Source organism: Rattus rattus, chromosome 18 (genome assembly GCF_011064425.1).
Source record: "Rattus rattus isolate New Zealand chromosome 18, Rrattus_CSIRO_v1, whole genome shotgun sequence".
Lineage (NCBI taxonomy): Eukaryota > Metazoa > Chordata > Mammalia > Rodentia > Muridae > Rattus > Rattus rattus.
The window spans coordinates 49,018,232-49,039,096 of NC_046171.1; the positions used below are offsets into that span (position 1 = coordinate 49,018,232).

The 20,865-nt window shown below is 37.6% G+C and overlaps 1 protein-coding gene across 1 annotated transcript in view; it reads left to right on the forward strand.

Moving 5' to 3' along the window:
* The window catches only part of Ascc3 (activating signal cointegrator 1 complex subunit 3), a 274,305-nt gene that overhangs the window by 63,921 nt on the left and 189,519 nt on the right, over positions 1–20,865 (forward strand). The window contains exons 9-14 of the mRNA XM_032888665.1: positions 791–932; positions 1,501–1,626; positions 7,614–7,814; positions 8,283–8,423; positions 9,151–9,315; positions 16,353–16,529. Of these exons, the coding sequence (XP_032744556.1) occupies positions 791–932; positions 1,501–1,626; positions 7,614–7,814; positions 8,283–8,423; positions 9,151–9,315; positions 16,353–16,529 (952 nt within the window). The remainder of the gene's footprint in view (positions 1–790; positions 933–1,500; positions 1,627–7,613; positions 7,815–8,282; positions 8,424–9,150; positions 9,316–16,352; positions 16,530–20,865) is intronic.

A 20,865-nucleotide genomic window follows, 5' to 3' on the forward strand; every position in this document is an offset into this window, starting at 1 on the left:
ACACAGTCTTATTGGTCATCGTCCTTCAGAATTTAGTAACTTGGTGATTCTCTTTAAATCTGATTTTCTATGATGAATAAACAATCACTGTTGGTTGTATTCACGCAAGTGAGGCATTTCACTTTTAGAGGTGACTAGTCTAAGTTGGTTTTGGTATATTTTCAGTTAAATTACATGAAGGCTACATGGATACAGTTTGACATCTGTTTCTCTTTTCAATCTAACGATACTATTTTCATGTTGCTTACAAGTAGAAAATTAAAAATGATTGATGTAGTCATTTAAATCACAGTTCCCAACCTCCGGGTTGTGACCCCCTTGGCAAACCTCTGTCTCAAAAAATATTTACAGTAAATAACAATAGCAAAATTAATTATATAGTAGCAATCAAACAGTTTTATCATTGGGATCAGTACCAGGTTGTGATCCACCGATCTAAATATTTAAACACCGAAAAAGTAATTTATACTTTTTAAACATCTTTATGTTGTAAAGATTAATTATGAAACACAATATTAAATCATGCTTACTAATTATTGTTGTGTAGAAGTAGTACCCAGAAATATACTTAATATCTATTTACTTTCCATAAAACTTCTTGCTTGCTAATATCTTCCAATTTTTAGTTCAAATTCTACTATTTTTAAATGAATACCTGAAATAGCAATTAACCTTACCTTTTATTAGTGTATGGCTTCGTTTTTAAAATAATAATATCAAGTCTGTCCTGTTATTTATTTATTTATTTATTTATTTATTTATTTATTTATTTATTTATTTATTTTTACAGAGAACATGCGCTTCTGAATGCTAGAAGTGCTCCAATTTTGGGAAGGCAGAGAGACACAGAGGTTGAGAAAATCCGTTATCCTCATGTTTATGATTCCCAGGCTGCAGCCCGAGAAACATCAGCATTTATAGCTGGGTCCAAGGTGTGTCATTGAAATAGCCACTCTTGGGACAGGTATTTTCCAAGGAAATGACAGCATAGAGTTTTCCCTGTGTCCTTAAATATATTACTAGTGAATATAGTATGCTAATTATATGTTAAAACAGTAGGAAAAATGGGATTTGTAGTATATCCTGACATATATTCCACATTCAGAACGTATTTAACTTTTTGGGTTGATTTAGTTTGTATTTCTGAGTTGTACCCATTGCATCACTGACGGACTAGCCTTACAAGTCTAATAAGTATTATTCTCGTTGTGAGAGTAGATTTGTCATCAAGAACACTGTGTAGCCGATGTGGACTGTAAGTTCATCAACACACTGTGCTCTGTGCATCCTTTGAGGGGCCTGTGCATCCTGAGGGGGTTTTATGGGTGTTTTATGCTAGTTTTTCCTTAATTTAGATTTATTTCCTTTGAATTAGCTGGATTTATTTGCCAGTACTATGTTATAAAACTAGCAACATTTTGTCTTTGTCTCTGATTCAAAATCTTACCAGAGCAGTTGTTTTATTGTTTATTATTGGAATTTTATTTTTGATACTTACAGATGATTTTGCCAGAAGGCATCCAGAGAGAGAATACCAAGCTGTATGAAGAAGTAAGGATCCCCTATAGTGAACCAATGCCCGTTGGGTTTGAGGAGAAACCAGTTTATATCCAGGATTTAGATGAGGTAAGATGAGCTTTTTGTGTCACAGAAGCTTTAACTATGTAATTTGTAGGTGGTCAGTGCAGCTAAGAATATAGGTAAGTGGCTGCTTAAGAAATATACTATTGGAATATACATGGTGAAAATGTGTACGTGAGTTCCTTTCTACATGAAACACATTCATGTATGCCTTTGCGTTACATATGTTATCTTGTGTTCATTTTGGTCACTTTAGCTACCCTTTTGCACATATGTATTCATGTGTTGGTGTTTATGCATATGTGAGTACAAGGTCAAGTGCTGCTATGTTCGCATGTGACTATAGAGGTCAGAAATGGATATTATATGGATTTTTTTCTAGCACCGTCTGCCTTAATACTGGCACAAAATCAGAAACATTGATCAATGGATTCGAACTTAAGATGCAGACATAAGTCTACACACTGTGGACATCAGACAGGAATATTTTGTCCTCTTCTCCTTTTTACTTCCTGACTAACCTGCCCGTTTGTCCACCAAGCCACTATCTATCTTGTGGTTCCTCATCCAGAACCAGAAACAGTAAAAGAAGTGATCACAGACCAAAACTATGACACAAACTAAGATTTTCCTCCTGTTAAGTCATGTTTCTTAGTTATTTTTCCCATAGTAATGAAAAACTGAATAATACAGTTTACTTTGAAAATTACAAGCAAAACACTGTATGTAGGAGAAAATAATGAAGCCATCCTGATACACAGGATGGAAACCATAATCCAAGTGCTGGAGGTACAAACCTGTGGGAAATGGCAAAGCATATTTAAAAGGAAAAACACCAGACTCATGATGATTTGCAAGATAAAAATGTAAACTGTTGTCACTGCAAGTCATCAGATGGAAATGCAGCGGTGACAGAGGATTAACAAGAATTTTGCCATAAATGAAAATATGAAACACGTGAACTCCAAATACTTACACATTTTACCATAAAATTCTATGCCTTTTAAGTTAAAAATACATCCTCCAAACAAAGGAACTCATCTGAAAGGATATGAAGTGGCCAGGGAACGGATGAAGTTGACATTAATCATTTCTGTTCCACTCACAAAATCATGAAGTTATAACAGAATCATCAATATTTATATATTGCTGTTAGGTTTTTCTTTTTCATAAAGGCAGCGAGTGTTTCTAGAAACTGAATATTGTATCAAGTGAAAAGATACTTTAGCTGACCTCTCTCTGTAGATTCTTAATGGCTGATTGCATTCCAAGATAAATGGAATCATTGTCCAAAGATGGAAATGTTTTCCTTTCTAACTATGAATTACTGTATACTGACTACTGTACCCTAAGTAAAGTGTCATGCAAAATGAGAATGTTACTCAGTTATAATAGTAACATTGAAGCGGTAGCTAAAGCTAATAGATTTCTCTTTTTTTCAATTTATAATTGATTTTTTTACTTTTATTGCCGGTTTCCCCTTCAGACACCTGCTATCCCATCTTCCCTCCTCCTCCTCCTATGAGGGTGCTCCCTCACCCACCCACCCATCCCCTCCCACCTTCCTGCCCTAACATTCCCCTACACTGGGGCATTGAGCCTTCACAGGACCAAGGGCCTATCCTCCCATTGATGCCCAACAAGGCCATTCTCTGCTACATATGCGGATGGAGCCACAGGTCCATCCCTGTGCACTACTGGGATGGTGGTTTAGTCCCTGGGAGCTCTGGGAGGTCTGTTTGGTTGATGTTGTTTTTCCTATTGAGTTGCAGATCCCCAGCTACCTCAGACCTTTCTCTAATTCCCCCGTTGGGGACCCCGTGCTCAGTCCAATGGTTGACTGTGAGCATCTGCCTCTGTATTTGTCAGACTCTGGCAGAGCCTCTCAGGAGACAGCTATACAGGCTCCTGTCAGCAAGCACTTCTTGGCATCTGCAAGATTGCCTGGGTTTGGTGTCTGTATATGGGATGGATCCTCAGGTGGGGCAGTCACTGGATGGCCTTTTCTTCAGTCTCTCCTCCACACTTAGTCTCCATATTTCCTCCTGTGAGTATTTTTATTCCCCCTTCTAAGAAGGTCTGAAGCATCCACATTTTGGTCTTCCAACTTCTTGAGCCTCATGTGGTCTGTGAATTAAGCTATAAAGAACCCAGATGTCCTTCAACATTAGAATGGATACAGAAAATGTGGTACATTTACACAGTGGGGTACTACTCATCTATTAAAAACAATGACTTCATAAAATTCTTAGGCAAATGGATGGAACTAGAAAGCATCATCCTGAGTGAGGTTACCCAGTCACAAAAGAACACGCATCGCGTGACTCACTGAGAAGTGGATATTAGCCCAAAAGCTCAGGGTACTCAAGATAGAATTCACAGACTACATGAAGCTAATAGATTACTTAAGTGTCCTAATTAGATAGACTGATGTTCATCTAAGGGGAAAAAGTTACCTAGACTCTTTCCTTGCAAACATACAAACGAGACTACATGAGGACATAGGAAAAATGCTGGAGATTAGATCCAGGAAGATTTCTTACCAGAGAGAATCTTCAGCTTATGTCGTCAGAACTTTGAGAAAGGGAAAAAAGAATGCTGGATAAGCCATTCTATGGTTTTATAATGAAGGAGTAAATACCCAAATATGTTTTAGTATACCAATAAACTGTACACAAAATAGGCATCTTTCAATAGGGAACTAAGTAACTAAAGGCATTTTTTTTTTCCACATCACCTGCAATAGGCAGAATGATGACCCCAAATGTATCCACATGGTAATATAAGGAATCAGACTACATAGCTTCTGGTAAAGACTGTAGATAGAATGAACCCATCTACTACTCAGCAGGAAGGATCAGGAGGAACCGACCAGGAGAAATTCTTGTCTGTGCTTTTCTCAGTGAAGCGAAGGCTTTTGTTAGCTGCCATGACAGTGCTGCGGATTGAACCTAGGCCTCTGGAAGAACAGCCAGTGCTGCCCTTAACTCCTGAGCCATCATTCTAGACCCAAACATATGTTTCTCATTGAAGGTTGTATAGCATTTTATTTTCAGGCTCCTCATATTATAGATTCAGTTGTTTGGTTGTTTGGTTTTTGTTGTTGTTGGATATTATATGTAGTCCATGTCTTTTTTAGGATATTGCCCTTCATTTAATTAAAACTCTTTGCTAGGAGCCAGCATAAATATCATTTAATAAAAATACATTAGCCTGTTATGTCAGGAACAAAATAGAATTTGTTTCAGTATTTATGGTTAGAGGAGGTAGAGATAATATATATGTAATGAAGATTTGTTGACCATTTGGCTGCTGAAGAAGTAGGGCTTCCTTAAATGCTCTGTAATATGACAGGCTGTATAGAAATAAATACGATGATTACTTAGGGAACTGGAGAAAATCAGAGATCATCTGAAAGCTTGAGCTTGAATGATCATCACCCGTGAGCTTCGAAGGGTTGGGAAAGGTGTTTTGGGGCAGTGAAAAGGTATGAAACGTGCTGAGAAAGTGAGACCTAACAAATCAGAGTTTGTACTACTCTGTGTTATATTTTGTCTTGAAAGATGTTTATGTCCAAGCACCAGTATACCTTGAAGGGCCAAACATACCGTGGGCACTATATCATTATTCGGAGGGTTGTTTGTGTGGACATGTGCTGGTGTATATGTCATGTGGAGGCTAGAGGATCCTTGGCTGCCATTTCTCAGGCACTGTCTACTAGTTTTTCTTTTCTTTGAAGTCTGGAGCTCACCAAGTACACTGACCAGCAAGCCCCCTGGGTACGCCTACTTCTGCCTTCCTGTTCTGAGGTTGCAGCCACTACCAATTCTTTTTTAACTTATGTTCTGGAAGATTTAACTCCAGTTATCGTTTTGAGGCAATCCCTTTACTGACTGAAATATTGCCACAAACCAACATTGAAAGTTTTAAAACTAGACTGTGACATATTTGGACTTTTAGTCCAGTCATACTGTATTGTTCTGGACTTGAAAGAGACTATTTGGAAGTTGGCCTGGTGTCTCATAAATATAATTCCAGCACTGTGAAGCAGGAGGACTGTTAGGAATTCAATGCCAAAATGGGTTACCTGGTGAGTTCTGGACCAGGCTGTCTTCACACTAAATGGAAGAGTATTTGGAAATGGCAGCATTCCTTTGCAGTACTACTTTTGTGATCTGTACATACAAGCGAAGCTGACATAACTGTAGAGTAATATTTGTTCCTTTTGGTGTATTTAATAAGTGCCAGTTATATATATGTATGTGAACATTATCTAATCAATGACTGATTTTACTGCTAACTCTGACGTTTTTTCTTGGATCTATCACTTACAGTTGTGTGGGTTTAAATAAACCCATTTGAAGTCCAGATTTTTCATTTCTAAAACAGTGGATATGGTTATTAGAAATAATTAGAATAAATTATCTAAAGAGGTGACCTAATAGCCTTCACTTCATGATTTTTACTTATGTTTATTAATCTGTACACCTTACTTGTGTGTTATTACTCACCTTTACCTAACAGATATGGCAGTAGAAATCAGAGATACTCCCTTTCTTCAGTGATAGATTTGTAAGTGGCAGCAAAGCCAGCATTTTAACCTTGGCTTCTGTCCCCAAGCCCAATGCTTAAAATATGCGTTACAAGCTACACTTCCAGTAGTCAGTGATCAAGTGAACTGAGTGATGAGTAGAAGTGACGAGTTAAAAGTCAGGAGCAGTCTCAGGCGTTCCATTGCCTGCTCATGCGTCCAGGACCAAGAGACTGTTCTGTGGACTTCCGTCTAAAGGAGCAAGTAGACATGACAGACACGTATCCACTGTGTTTTATTTCATGTTTTAAAATGTAGCTATTAAGGTGGAACTGTCATATAGGTATTTTAAGGTGATGATTAGGTGGGTTTAGCATATGAAGCCATAATCACAAACAGCAGATGCCCATCTATAGCTATTACTTCCTATGGCATCTGTGTCCCCATGATTGTACATTTCCTTCTTCCCAGCTTCCCCACTGGTCAGTTTGCAAGTCAGTCTCTGTATTGCACAGTCTCTCATCAGTGCAGCCATGCTGTGTTTTTTCTCTCTTGTCTGGTGTCCTACATTCAACATTATTGTTTTTATATTCTTCTCTTGTTATATCTCAGTAATTTCTACTTTCCATATCTATATCTTTGCAGTATGCTATTGTAAAAACAAACACAATTTTGTTTGTTAGTATCTTTGTGGACATTTAAGTTGGTTTTGTAGTTCATGTTCCAAAAAATAAGGTTGTTTTGTATGCACATTTTTATATGTATTTTTGTTTTAGTAAACCATCAGAGGTATATATGGGTGGATAATATGTTAAGTGTATGCTTAACTTTTTTAAAGTTGAAAAATTTTTGTAGAGAATATCTTTACTGCTTTTACACTTCTATCCATATTATGTATGAATTACATTTTCTCCAAGTGTCCAACAAAATTTGGATTGGATTATTTGATTTGAATTTAAAAACTTTTCCACTTTTAAATTGTTACTTTATCATAATTTCAATTTCCCAGTGAAAGCGGAGATTGTCTGTGTCTCTGTGTCTATCTCTTTGTGTGTGTCAGTGTTTTTTTTTTTGTTTTTTTTTTTTTGTGAAAAGCATTTTCAAATCTTTTGGTTTTTTTTTTTTAAAGTTAATTTCTTGTTTTGTTACTTTATTTAGAAAATTCATTATTATGGATACAAATATTTTATGTGTTCCAACATAAGTGTCCCTGCTAACTTCAGACTTTTTCTATATTCTTACCAATTTCTTAAAATTGTAGGTGTTTTGACACCAGTTTTTTTTTAAATTCTGAGATTATAATTATACCATTTCTTCTTCCCTTTCCTCCCTCCAAACTCTAGTATATACTCCTACCTTTAGTTCTTTCTTAATTTCATGTCTCACACAAACACACCAGCTTTTAGTTGTTTACACACACACACACACACACACACACATCAGTATTTTAGGAGTCATTTTTATTTCCTTTACAATGACTTATGCTCTTTTTTTATTTTAGGTGGGACAGTTGGCTTTTAAAGGAATGAAGAGACTCAATAGAATCCAGTCTATAGTATTTGACACAGCCTACAACACCAACGAAAACATGCTCATCTGTGCCCCTACTGGAGCTGGGAAGACCAATATTGCAATGCTCACTGTCTTACATGAAATCCGCCAACACTTTCACCAAGGTGTTCTTAAAAAGAATGAGTTTAAGGTAAGAATTTCCAAATCAGACTCTTTTGAAAGTTATAGAGGTTATAATAAGTTTTCAGTTCTCTGCAACCTGGGAATTCATGAAGATATTTATGATAGTAGAAGTCGTGTAAAGAATGCTGATTGGTTGACTTCATTGCTATAAAGGCATCCTTATTTCTGATTTGAAAATCCCATTACCCTTGAGGAAAAGCATGCAATTATGTTTAGCTTGGAAGCAGAGTCTACTTTCTAAATGATGAGGCAGTATAAACAAATATCATTGTCCTTTTATTCAATATTTTATTTATTTAGATAACCATGTGCTTAATCCACCAAAGATAAGTGCTCTCCATATATCATTGCTAACATTTTCACAGGAAATAGCTAGAATCATACTTCACAATGAATGTGACTTGCTCTGGCTACTGTGGAATAAATGGTACTGTAGTCTTTGCACATTCATCAAGCAGGTGTTTGTTTGGTATAGATTGTGTATGTTGCTCCAATGAAAGCCTTGGCAGCTGAAATGACGAATTACTTCAGCAAACGTCTAGAGCCACTGGGCATTGTTGTGAAAGAATTGACTGGAGATATGCAGTTGTCAAAAAGTGAAATTCTACGAACTCAGGTACGTTGTTCACCTACATCAGTTTATGACATTCATTTTTAAGGTTATGAAAATTATTTTACAACTGAATTTTAAGAAACTATTAATGCGTAAACACAAAACAAAAACTTATTTCTGATCACATCAATTTTTACTGTTGTTCTGTCCTTTGATAGACTTTTTGTGATTCTTGTGATATTCTGAATGTCATTTCAAAGCATAGACTTTGTGCCTCTGGACTGTTTTTACATTAGGGAATGAGACTGTGTGGAAGATTGAAGCTGAATTTTAAGAGGAATAACTACAGAGATCTCGAAGTAATCACACTAGACTTTTAGCCTATATGTTAAAGATAACAACATATAAGAAGAAGTTGTAGGGGTTGGGTATTTAGCTCAGTGGTAGAGCGCTTGCCTAGCAGGCGCAAGGCCCTGGGTTCGGTCCCCAGCTCCAAAAAAAAGAAAAAAGAAAGAAAAAAAAAAAGAAGTTGTAATGAGAATGTATTAATGTACTATATGTAGACCTATATTAAGTAAAATAAAAAATAAAGGTATTTAATATTTAGTTTCTACTTCTAAAGATTGTGTATTATGACATAGTAGGAAAGATACTTTAGAATTATAACCATGTTAATGTTGATAGTTGTACTACATTAACTGGAAATAATTATTTTTTTGATTGATATAGTTGATTATTAAGCTGTATAACTCTTCTCCCTTTAGTTTGTTTGCTATTTCTTGTGTTTTAGATGCTTGTGACCACACCAGAAAAATGGGATGTAGTAACAAGAAAGAGTGTTGGGGATGTTGCTCTTTCCCAAATTGTAAAACTCCTGATTCTCGATGAGGTTCACTTGCTGCATGAAGACAGAGGCCCGGTGCTAGAAAGCATAGTTGCGAGGACCTTACGGCAGGTAATTAATTCTAAACTTCGATGGTCTCTGAGTCACTCTTCCCAGTCCAGCCTCCACTTCCATCACAGTACTTTTACTAAAGGGAAATGGCATCCTTTGTGCTGGACCTCTTTCCTCTCTCTGAGAGACACCCAGCCCCTCTGCACCACCAGTATCCTGGCTGTCAGTGCACCCTTTTCCTCCTTGGTTCCTTGCCTTCCTTGGAAACCATTCTCTTCACTCTGTAAATTGTCCTTGTTTTGTTTTATATGTCTTAACTTTTCCTTCATAGAGTCTCTTCAGCCTAAAAACTTGTATTTACCAAATGTTGTAGTTTACAAATATTCCTTCAAATAAGTACAGTTTTTTCTACTTAACTTTTAGAAATGCTAATTTGTATTGGCTGCAAACCTTTTGTTTTCCAACTATAAACAGATGGCGATTGTTTGAATGCAACCATAAATAATGTTTTATAGGTTCACCATTTACTAAACAATTGTTTCAATATTAATGTCTAATGTATACTATTGATAACTATATAGTATTTAATAAATTTTGATACTTGAAACTTATCAAACCATCTTTTGTATTTATTGTTTTTTCTTGTGTAACTTTATAGGTAAGTACTGTATTTGTATCATTTGTCCCATTCCTCTTGTCCCACCAACCCCTCTTGTGCCTTTCAGTTCTTGGCCTCCTTCTCTTTAATTACCATTGTGACATATAGGCATATAAATGTATAAACACAGCCTGATGAATTCATTCAGTTATGTTGATCACATGTGTATGTTCCTAGAACTGAAAATACAGACTTGGATAACAAAATTGGGAGGTTTATCCCTGGGGAAGACTGATTCTCCCATTCTCTCAATTTTAATTATTTTGACATATCTATATATGCATATTGAGGTCTCTTAGAAAAGGGAATTTTAAATCTAAATGTGAAATTCATTATCACCTACATACATCTGAGATATTTAGCCTGAAAGTAATTTTAATTGTCATTTTAGTGCATCAGAATTTTGACTTCAAATGAAGTCAGATACGGAATCTTCCATGCATGTCATCACGTTGACACTCAAAGAGTTTCGCATGTTACAGCAATTTGGATTTCAGATTTTCAGATTAGATATGCTCACCTGACGTGAGTGAGTGTGTGTGTGTGTGTGTGTGTGTGTGTGTGTGTGCGTGTGCGTGTGTGTTCCTGATGATTTCTGGCCATGCCTAGGTTCATAGCTGTCTCCATGTAACAGTGCTTTTATGTTTCCCTCACGTGCATTTGCCACTGAGCTCTTCTTTATTCCCAGGTCAAGTATTTTCTTTTCCTTAAAGTTCTCCACTGATTTAATATTAACAGTTTTATAGTTCACATATGAAATATCTCTACTATAGATCCATTTAATGTGTTCATATAAAAGGGAAATACAAAATTTCTAGAGTTGTTTTTAAAGCAAGTTTTAAAACAGAGTTTTTCTATAAATGGACCATAAATTTCTGGAAAGATTACTGACTTGATTGTATTTTAAAATCTCTCGATGCACTTAAAAATAAATGTCATAGTTTGAATTAGAAAGGTCCCCGTAGAATCACATAAATGCGTGTTTAGTTGTCAGGGAGTGGCACTACTTTAGAAGTATTAGGAGGTGTTGCACTAAGTGTGGCTTTGTGGGAGGAAGTGTGTCCCAGGGGCAGGGATTTCAAAAAAGGTTTCAGAAGTCAAGCCAGGCACAGTGTATCTCATGCTGCTGCCTACACATCTGGATATAGAACTCTCAGCAACTTCTCCAGCAACTCCATGCTTTCCACGATGATAATAGACTAAACCTCTGAAATGTAGGCCAAAACCAATTAAAATGCTTCCTTCCTCTATAAGAGTTGCCTTGGTGATAGTTTTTTTTTTTCCATAGCAATACAACAGACTAAGACAATATTGGAATCTCTTTTCATATTATAATTATATCATTCCTTCCTCCCTCCAAACATTATCCTAGATTCCCATACCTTACTTGCTTTTAAATTCATGCCTGCTTTTTCTTTAATTGTTGTTGTATGTGTAATTCTAAATGTATAAATACAGCCTGATACATATAATGTTGCATAAGCATATGTATATGTGTATATGTATGTATGCATGTATGTTTGTAGGGATGACCATTTTTTGTATTGGATAAGCAGTTGTTGTACTCTTTCCTGGTTGACTTATTCTCTCACCCCCCCCCCCCACGTTCCTTAGTAGTTATTTGTCTGGAATTGAAGCTTATAAGCATCTCCTTTTCTCATTAACATATGTATTGGTGTTATCCTTTATAGGTCATATTTAGGCAGCCATGTTGACATTCTATGGTTATAGTTTCTCACAGTTCTAGGAGACTGAATCTCAAAGAAAACTCCCTACTGTGCTGCCTAGGAGAGGAGTGACTACACTCTGTAGCTGGTGGTGGGGCAGGACAACTCTGGCTATCTTGCACCTTGGGACCAGCTCTCTCACACTGCCCAAGCAATAAGTTGGGTCAGTATTCCAGGGTGCCACCTCTAGTGAGGGCATGGGCCAATTCTATATAGCTCTCCAATATCAGCATGACCCCAGGAGGAAGCCCAAATGAGCAACATCTGCCTAGTGGTAACATGTAGAAATTATTATAAATCCTGGCTTTTGATTATTGAATTCCCAGATGAAAGACACAACATGCACAGCCTTTATAGTTACAATGTGCCTTAAGCAGCACAGTAGCTGGGTAGCTGCCTACCCTCCATGCTATTAGAATCTACTTTCCCATGCATAAGCCTGAATTATTAATATTTTCTATGTTCCGTCTAGGCTGCTCCTAACTCCAATTGGGCAGCCCTTGGGGCCACTTTTTTTGTGGATCAGCTAACCCATGGAGGTTCTCCCTTCTCCTCTCATGTACTGTCTTCTTTGTCTCCTGACCCCAAGCCTGCAAAACCTAAACACTGCCTATTGTCTCTTATGCCCAGGTATTGACTGTTGAATCTTTATTTACCAATCACAGTTAACTGGGAGAAGAGTCACTCATTGTCTTACTTTCGGACTCTTTTGTCTTTGGGGGAACCATTCTTGGGGGCCTCGGATTAGCATTAGAATACAAGCACCATTAAGCCAACCCAGTACAGTAACACAGATATCAACACAGACCACTGCTGCTGCAGGCCCATGACCTAGACATGGTACATGTCTAGGCTAGGACCTCACGATGGCCTCAGGTGGCATAGCAAGCCACTAACATCAGGCTGTTTGTTCATCACTACCCTCAGGTCTCTAGTTCAGCCTCCTTTCATTGTGCACATATCATTGTGCTTCTCATTCTCTTCCATTCCCTACCTCTTAGACGCTCATCTTAGTGGGGCCAGGGTCCTAGGTTCTTCTGTGTAGTGTCTGGGCAGGGATCATCTTGTTTGAGTGTGAATTGTCTTGGCATGTTCTACCTGAGTGGAGCCCTGTGAGAGTTGTCTTGGGCATGCTCTGCCCCTAGGAAATTATTTAAAGTAGAAATAAAAATGTGGAGAAATTTAGAGACCATGTAAAAAGAATCTAAATCTGTATTTCTGTTAGATTGCAGATAGACTATGAAGGGAAATGAAGGGCATTATGATTTGGAAGCATGTGCTTTTGTAGCTCATTTCTGAAAACTAGTCTGTGGAAACAAACAGCATAAACTCAAAGAAATGATTCCGTATAATTGAGGCTTTCTTTTAAAAGTCAGAGATGAAGAGCAGCCAGAATGTTCTGCAGCACAGGAATGACTTGGTAAACTGCATTCAGTTTCTCCAACAGTACGCTACATTGGAGGCTTTAAAAACAGTGAGGCCCACGAACTGAAGTTCACATCTACCCAGGCTACATGCCTTATGGAACAGGAGTCTGTCCTGTTTGTGGAACGAGCTAATCTTACAGGAAGAAAAAGAGTATAATATATATTTACATTCATTCACTGTTTCATTTAGTGAACTCTAACCATATGTTTACTAAATACTTCCAAGTACTATGAATGTAGTGCTAAAGAAAATAAAGTCCTTGGATATACTTGGCTTTAAGCAGGCATAGGGTGAGGTACGTCTGTGACAGCAGTTGCAGAAAACTCAGATGGAATCGGAGGAGAATTTATAATGTATCACGTTTCAACATGTCAGTACATAAATGTGCACACACTACACCTATGTAAAGTTCAGAGACCTTAAAGCTCAGTGTGATGTACAAAGTCAGGTATTGTCTAACACCGCATCAGAGTAGCTTCAACGATGCATGTGGTCGTGACACAGAAGACACACAAAAGGTCTGTGACTGCTTCTGTTCCTTCCACAACTTACCTTACTCGACGCTTGTTTGTACCCCAGATTTTACCCCGAGAGTTTGAATAAGAGTTTTCAGGTTATCTTTTACAGCAAATATAATGATTTTGATCCTCATTTTGTTTTTTTATGCTTTATGCCTTGGTATTAGATATTGGGGACATTTTCACAGAGCCATGATGTGTGAACACAGGTGGTCCAGATTTATTTGCAGTGAGCAACTTTTCGAGTCCAGTCCATCAAGCTAAAAGCATTCCACAGGACTTTCTTGCAATTGTAGAGTTTTAGAGGCCAAGCAAAAGTTGTCTACACATTGTTAGAGGAGTGTGGCCATGTGTTCACACTACAATAATTTAACCAGCCTGAGTTTTAGCTTCCCATCGAGTCAGGAAGTGGCACGAGGTTTGCCTTCAGTCCGTCCTGACTGTGTATACTATATTGTCTACCTGGTTGTACTACATGTAGTTTGATTTAGAGAACATATCAATATACAGCTTATTCCACTGTCCCATTATCATCTACATAATATTACCAGTTCTCACTGGTTTTCTACACTTTTCTTACTTGTAATCCTAAGGTATTAGGTAGGTAGGTAGTTATTGAAGTTTACTACAGGCTGGTCATCTCATTTTGTCGTCCATCAGTCTTTCAGCTACTGTGGGTTCCAGCCACTTGAAAGTATTTTATTGGTTCCCTTTCTTTATAGCACAGTAACGCTCTATTCTAGCTATCACACAACTTTCTTGAGATAGAATGAGGGTTTTATTTTTTTTTTCCCCTGTGTGCAATTAAGGCTTCTAAATGACAGTTACACAGTTACCTCATTCTTGGTCACATTGTGCAAACATTGATTAAAAATATACTGTTCTTTTAACCTGTCACATTCTACTTTGTTTAATTAAAATAGTCATTCTTCTTTCAACGTACTAAAAGGAGATGACTGGAATAAACATGTGTTCCCTCTGTTTCTGCTTTGTAAGTTTTAGCATTTATCAGTGCTTGATAATCAAAACTAGCTATCCTTCATTCTTTAAATTTCTGTATTTTCCACTAGATTTTAATCTCCTTGATATAAATGTATTTTTGATTCTCATATATTTCTGAGGTGCTAATGTAGTGCTCATAAGACTTGGTATTAAAAAGCATGTTCCTGTTTGTTTCTTGTGATTACTAAATATTTCCAGTAGATGGTAGTGTTTCACATCATACTGAACCATGACTCACAGTAATGTGAGTGGTGCTGGAAGCTATTCCAGTTCAGCGTAACTTCTGTTTCTGATAGAAGTCAAATGCTGCCTTAGGGACTGTATTCACAACACACTTGGCATGATCAGACAATAAGATAAATACATAAGAGATTATAAATTATTGCCCTTAACAACAATCAACTCACACTGCTTCTTAACTTTTTCAACAAGGAGACAGACTGTCTAAAAATAAACTTTATAAAATAGTGATTATAAAGTGTACTATAAAAGGCCTTGGGTTCTATTATCAGCACTGTTCCCACCCTCCACCCTAGAGAGTTAACTCCTAGTTTCTGGGGTAAAGACGAGAAAAAATCTTCAAGACGTGGATTTTGTACTGTTCACCATGACTCTTTGTAACTGGTTCACATTGTTGGGAATTCTTTAATTAGGGTGAAATTTGAAATGGGTTTTTGCTGTTTTATATAAGATGGCTTTTAATGAGACTAAATCCATGAGTGATATTTCTTTCTTTGTATTTATGTTTTGACCTAATGCCATCTGTTTTTAATACTCAAAATTATGTTTCAAGTAGTCTTTGTGTGTGTGGGTCTGCGCTGTACTCAGTACTGCATGACCTGGTTCTTGTGGATTGTGCAGTCACCAGTGTAGGTGGCTGGATGGTTCTGGAGTTGTGAAGGTTTCCATAACCTGAGGAGGCTAGGAATTTTGGATCAGACTGGAGCTGACGTGGGTGCTGAGAACCAGGTCCTCAACAAAAATGTCCATGATATCAAACACTAAGCCATTTCTCTGGCTCTCTCACTCAGTTATTGCTATTGCAAAAGATAATCTGCAAAGGCTGCATGGTATAAAGGTAAGGTACTACAGGAAGATAGGGGCAGTCAAGCTGCAGGAGCCCTGCTTTGTTTATTTCATTGTTATCTCCAAAACCGAGCCATCTTAACAGCCTTGACGTTGACACCGATGCTTTAACAACATGGTGATGTGTGTTCATCATCAAGTATACAGAACAGTCAGACAGTCCTTTAATTTTATTGCTTTACACATATTATCAGAATCTGACATTCGTTTGTTGGATTGGGGGAGTTTTTATTTTTAGACAATTGTGAGGAACAACGCAAGGCCCGGTGTATATCAGGCCAGCTCTTTACCAGGGATCTAAGTTTCCAGCCCGAGTTTTTGAAATTTATTGAATTAATTTCATTGTTATAAAGCTGTTACAGCTATTTAATGTCAATTCCGTAAGTTCTAATGATAGTAAATAAGGAGTACGGTGTGTGGGGAGTGGGGGATGTTACATGGTCTTACACATGCTAAGCAAGTGATCTACTACTGAGTCATATACCCTGGGCCTATATCTATTGTGCCTACACGTTTAGATGATAAGACCTCTGTGACGTCATATCCATTTCCTGTGCTATAATTTTTAGTAGCTCTTATTGATAGGATACATGATAGGTTAATCTGAGGTTTTTGTTTTGGTTAATTTACTTAAGTTTTATTTAAGTAAATAAATTCCTTTTGAAATCACCCTTACAGGTTGAATCCACACAGAGTATGATAAGAATCCTTGGCTTATCTGCAACCTTGCCCAACTACCTGGATGTTGCTACATTTTTACATGTTAACCCCTACATTGGTCTTTTCTACTTTGATGGCCGTTTTCGACCTGTACCTCTGGGACAGACATTTTTAGGGATTAAAAGTGCAAATAAGGTAAGAGTTCATTATGACAGTTGTACTTCTAAAAGAAATATTTTTATTGGCGTATTGTCGAATACATAATTGGGATTAAATGCTACCCAGCATCACTTCCACAACATACAAGTATGGCTTCAAATGAAGTCAGGCACACTTCTCATGGCTCCTAGTAAAGTCTTCCTGCAGAACGATTCTTAGGGTAGGCAGCAATCTTTCAACTTGTATTTTGTAATTTTAGCTGTTAACTTCACAAAGTTATTTTAGTTTACTTGAAGGGCATTGCGAAATAATAAAATCTGTAATTAAATCAGTAATATATATTTTATTACAATGTTAATTTAAAATAAAAGAATAATTGAAATTGAAAAGTAATTTCATGCTATCAGCCAATGAGGGAGAATTTTGCTTCAGAAAGTGTATTTTAATTATCGTATTAACTGTATATAAATAATATTTTTAATGTTCTATGTAATGCTTTAAATGTAAGCATTCCTTTAATAGTACCACCATTGTGCCATTTGTAGTGTTGGTGTTCTTAGTACAGTTTTCTGATAATGTAAGTAAAGCTCACTTAAAATTTATTCTGTTCAACTCATATTCTTCCTTAGATGAAATAGCTTTAGTATGACATTCAAAATTCTTTTGACATCTTTTCTAAAAAGAACCAATTAAAATTGTTAGCATTAGTCTAAACTTGGCTTTTCATTAATTACATTAGATTTAATGTAACAAGTTTATTAGCAAAACAGCCATTTTCGCCTCATACTGTTAAAATGTTGGATGAATACTCAGTAAATGAATATTTAATTTATGCATATGAATGCTGGTGCCTGAGGAGGCTAGGAATTTTGGATCAGACTGGAGCTGGCATGGGTGCTGAGAACCAAGTCCTTGACAAAAATGTCCATGATCTCAAACACTAAGCCATCTTTCTGGCTCTCTCACTCAGTTATCGCTATTGCAAAAGATAATCTGCAAAGGCTGCATGGTATAAAAGTAAGGTACTACAGGAAGATAGGGGCAGTCAAGCTTCAGGAGCCCTGCAGTCCAGACTGCTCTCAGATCTGAACGGACCCGGTCAAACAGCTCCCTGCACCCAAATCCCGTGGGAGGGAGAGTTAAACCTTCACAGGGACAGGTACGCCTAGGAATCCAGAGGAGACTACTCTCTGCCCACATTTCTGACTCTAGAGGAAAACGCCTAGCACCATCTGGGCCCCCTGTCCACAGGGACCCAGGAGAAGTAGGGGCAGGCCCTTCTGGTTCCCACCCACAGGGACAGGAATGACTACACTCCTGAAAGCATAAAACTCTGTCCCCATAACTGGCTGAAAGAAAACAGGAAAACAGGTCTACAGCACTCCTGACAAACAGGCATATAAGATGGTCAAGCCACTGTCAAAAATAGCAGCACAAGGTAACACCAGAGACAACCTGATGGCGAGAGACAAGCACAAGAACCCAAGCAACAGAAACCAAAACTACGTTGTTGTCGTAAATAAATAAAAATAAAGTAAAAGTAAAAATGTATAAACGAAAACCGGGGGTGGAATGTTTTCCCTCAGGGTGTTTTTCCCTGCTAGGGTTCCACACCTCGCTTCCCCAGATATCTTCTGGATATCTTGGCAGAAACACAACCCAGCCACACTTACTTAAATTGAGACTCTTTCTTAAAAAAAAAACACACTCATTTAGCATTAAAGCAATCCAGCGCCTAGATTTGGCAGATCCACATTACACTGTCCTAATCCCAGTTCCCAAATTACTCATCCCTGCACCTTTTTTATTTACCAAGTCTCCAGCTTCTTCTCCCCCTGGTACCTCTAACTCCTCTCAGTTCCCCATCGTCTCCAACTCCCCTCTTCTTCCTCCTGGCTTCCCTCTCTAACCCCTCCTCCCTCAACTGTCAATCCTCACCCCCCCCTCCTCAGGTTCCACTCGCTCAACTGTCTCCAACTGTCAACTGTCAACCTAACCTCTGAATCTAATCCCCTCTCTCACTCCCAACTCCACCTCCTGCCCAAATCTCACGCTCTTGCCTTTATTTAACAAATTCAGAGAAAACCCCAAGGCAAACCACAACATTTCCCCCTTTTGTCCAGTTAAAAACTTTTTTTTTTTCCTATACATAGTGAACTAAGCATCATTATTACCATTCTGCAATTTATAAAACCAACAATATGCTGATCACCCAGTCCACCAACTCTGTTCACCAACCATGTTATCCACACCACATCTTGGCAAGGCAAACCACAACATTTCCCCTTTTGTCCAGTTAAAAAACTTTTTCCTATACATAGGTGAACTAAGCATCATTACCATTCTGCAATTTATAAAACCAACAATACGCTGATCACCCNGTCCATCAATTTTGTTCATTAACCATGTCATCTATACTAAAAACTATACTTGACTATATCCTGGTTCTAGATCCTATGCCACCCTAAAACTACTCTAACAGATTTATCATCTTTCTCAATACTAAACCATTCGGGTTGTCTATGAGACTACTAGTCTCCAACCACATCAGAAATCCAAGAATGATTAATATTACCTGAAAACATAGGAAGCAAAAAACATGGCTCCCAAGCTTAGCCAATTTTATAAAGACTGCTGATCACCTGGACAGTCCCCTTATTCCTTAATATGCTGGAGCATCAGTCTTCAGCCTTCTGGCCCAGGATCATCTGACAGACCTTATCAATGCAGATTTTGAAGGGCTGATCACCCTGCCTCGGCAGAGATTATCAGTCGACTATTCTGCATAATTTGTCCCTTTCTGGACAGTGTCTTGTCTGTAGATGAATTGAAGCAATTTGCTCAGTGGCTGCGTTACTACGATTTGAGCAACTCCATTGATGCTCAAGTTCTTCTTCGAGTCTAAGGGGCCCTGTCAGGGGCAGACAAGTCTCTAGTAAAATGATCTAGATGAAGAAATGTCCATAAACAGGTTATTCTTTGGACTTCTGATGCCCTTGAAGATTTCCTATCTACATAGGCGTTTCTGAACTGTTAAGCATAGAGTACCGTTGGCCCTCTCTAATCGAAGTATTTACAAAACCCATCTAAACTGACTTAGAACCATAACCTTGCCATCTGACCCTTGGCTGGTACTGGTTAATCAACTAAAAATAATGTATAACAGCAGTTATAGGACCGGTCTAAGACTTGTATTCTTAGATGCATAGTGGAGGCACAATGCCCATGTTAAAGTAGCAATATTAATCTCAATTATAAATCAACAAGAAAGTATACCATTGAAAACCTCTAGCATTTGTGTAAAATGCATTCTATATTTCAATGAAAAGATTACAGCTTCAACTTTGTATCAATTACAAACATTTCTATCAATGTAAAATATAGCTGTAAAATTTTGTTTAAGAAGTTTGCCAATCTATCTGTTTGTCTATTTCTCTAATTTCTATGTATTACTATATCTAAGAAGGATACAAAAAAGGAAAGGAAAAGTAGCAATCCCTGAGTTTACATTCTCTAGTTTCCCTGCCCAAAAGCTACATTTGTATTGTATCTTTAAAAGAAAAACTTATCCACAGTTCTTAAAATAAACAGAACCATCCACCCCAACATAAGGAAATGGACGACGATCTTCCTTGTCTGCTTCTAGCTGGATTGGGGAAGAATTCCCTTCTGGGGCCCAAGGGTATTAGGAAAAAGTTGGCTTTGTCAAGTAGAGCTAGCCAGGATTTGCCTGCCAGTCATTCTGTGCTGAGAAAGTTCATCGCTTAGCTGACATCTTGACTATGACAGTCTGAAGGGCTGGATAAGTAAGATGTCCATTCTGGGAAAGTTCTGAAAGCAGGCCTTTAAATCAAGCATCTTCAGTGTAATTAAGGGAGAATCAAACACGAAGTTGGACTGGAAAGTCCCGGAATCTCAGCATCCCAGAGTGTGTATCATTTCAGAGCTATCTTTCTCTTCCTTCATCCTGCAGCACACAAAAACTTTATACATTATATAGTTCTATAAGCATTTTCAAATGGGATAAGCAGGGGTACAGTTTAGTAAATAAAGATCAAAAAAAAAAAAAATGACTACCTTTTTTCAGGTTCGGTTAATCATATAATCAAATCAGTATTATAATTTTTGTAATACATACGACAAAGTTATGAGGAATTTGCACTCAAAATATCACATGGCTGTTTATAGACATTTCAGTCTCAGCCAGTTCATACACGGAGACCTAGACAACCTCATATATACATCACCTATTTGTTGATCGCCTTATTCTCCTTTTTCTTCTGTGTTGCCATGGACTTCAGGCGGTCTCCCCCTGTCATTTCTGATTTTTATCAGCTTGGAAGGAACACAGCTTTTTTCTCCTGTAGAAACA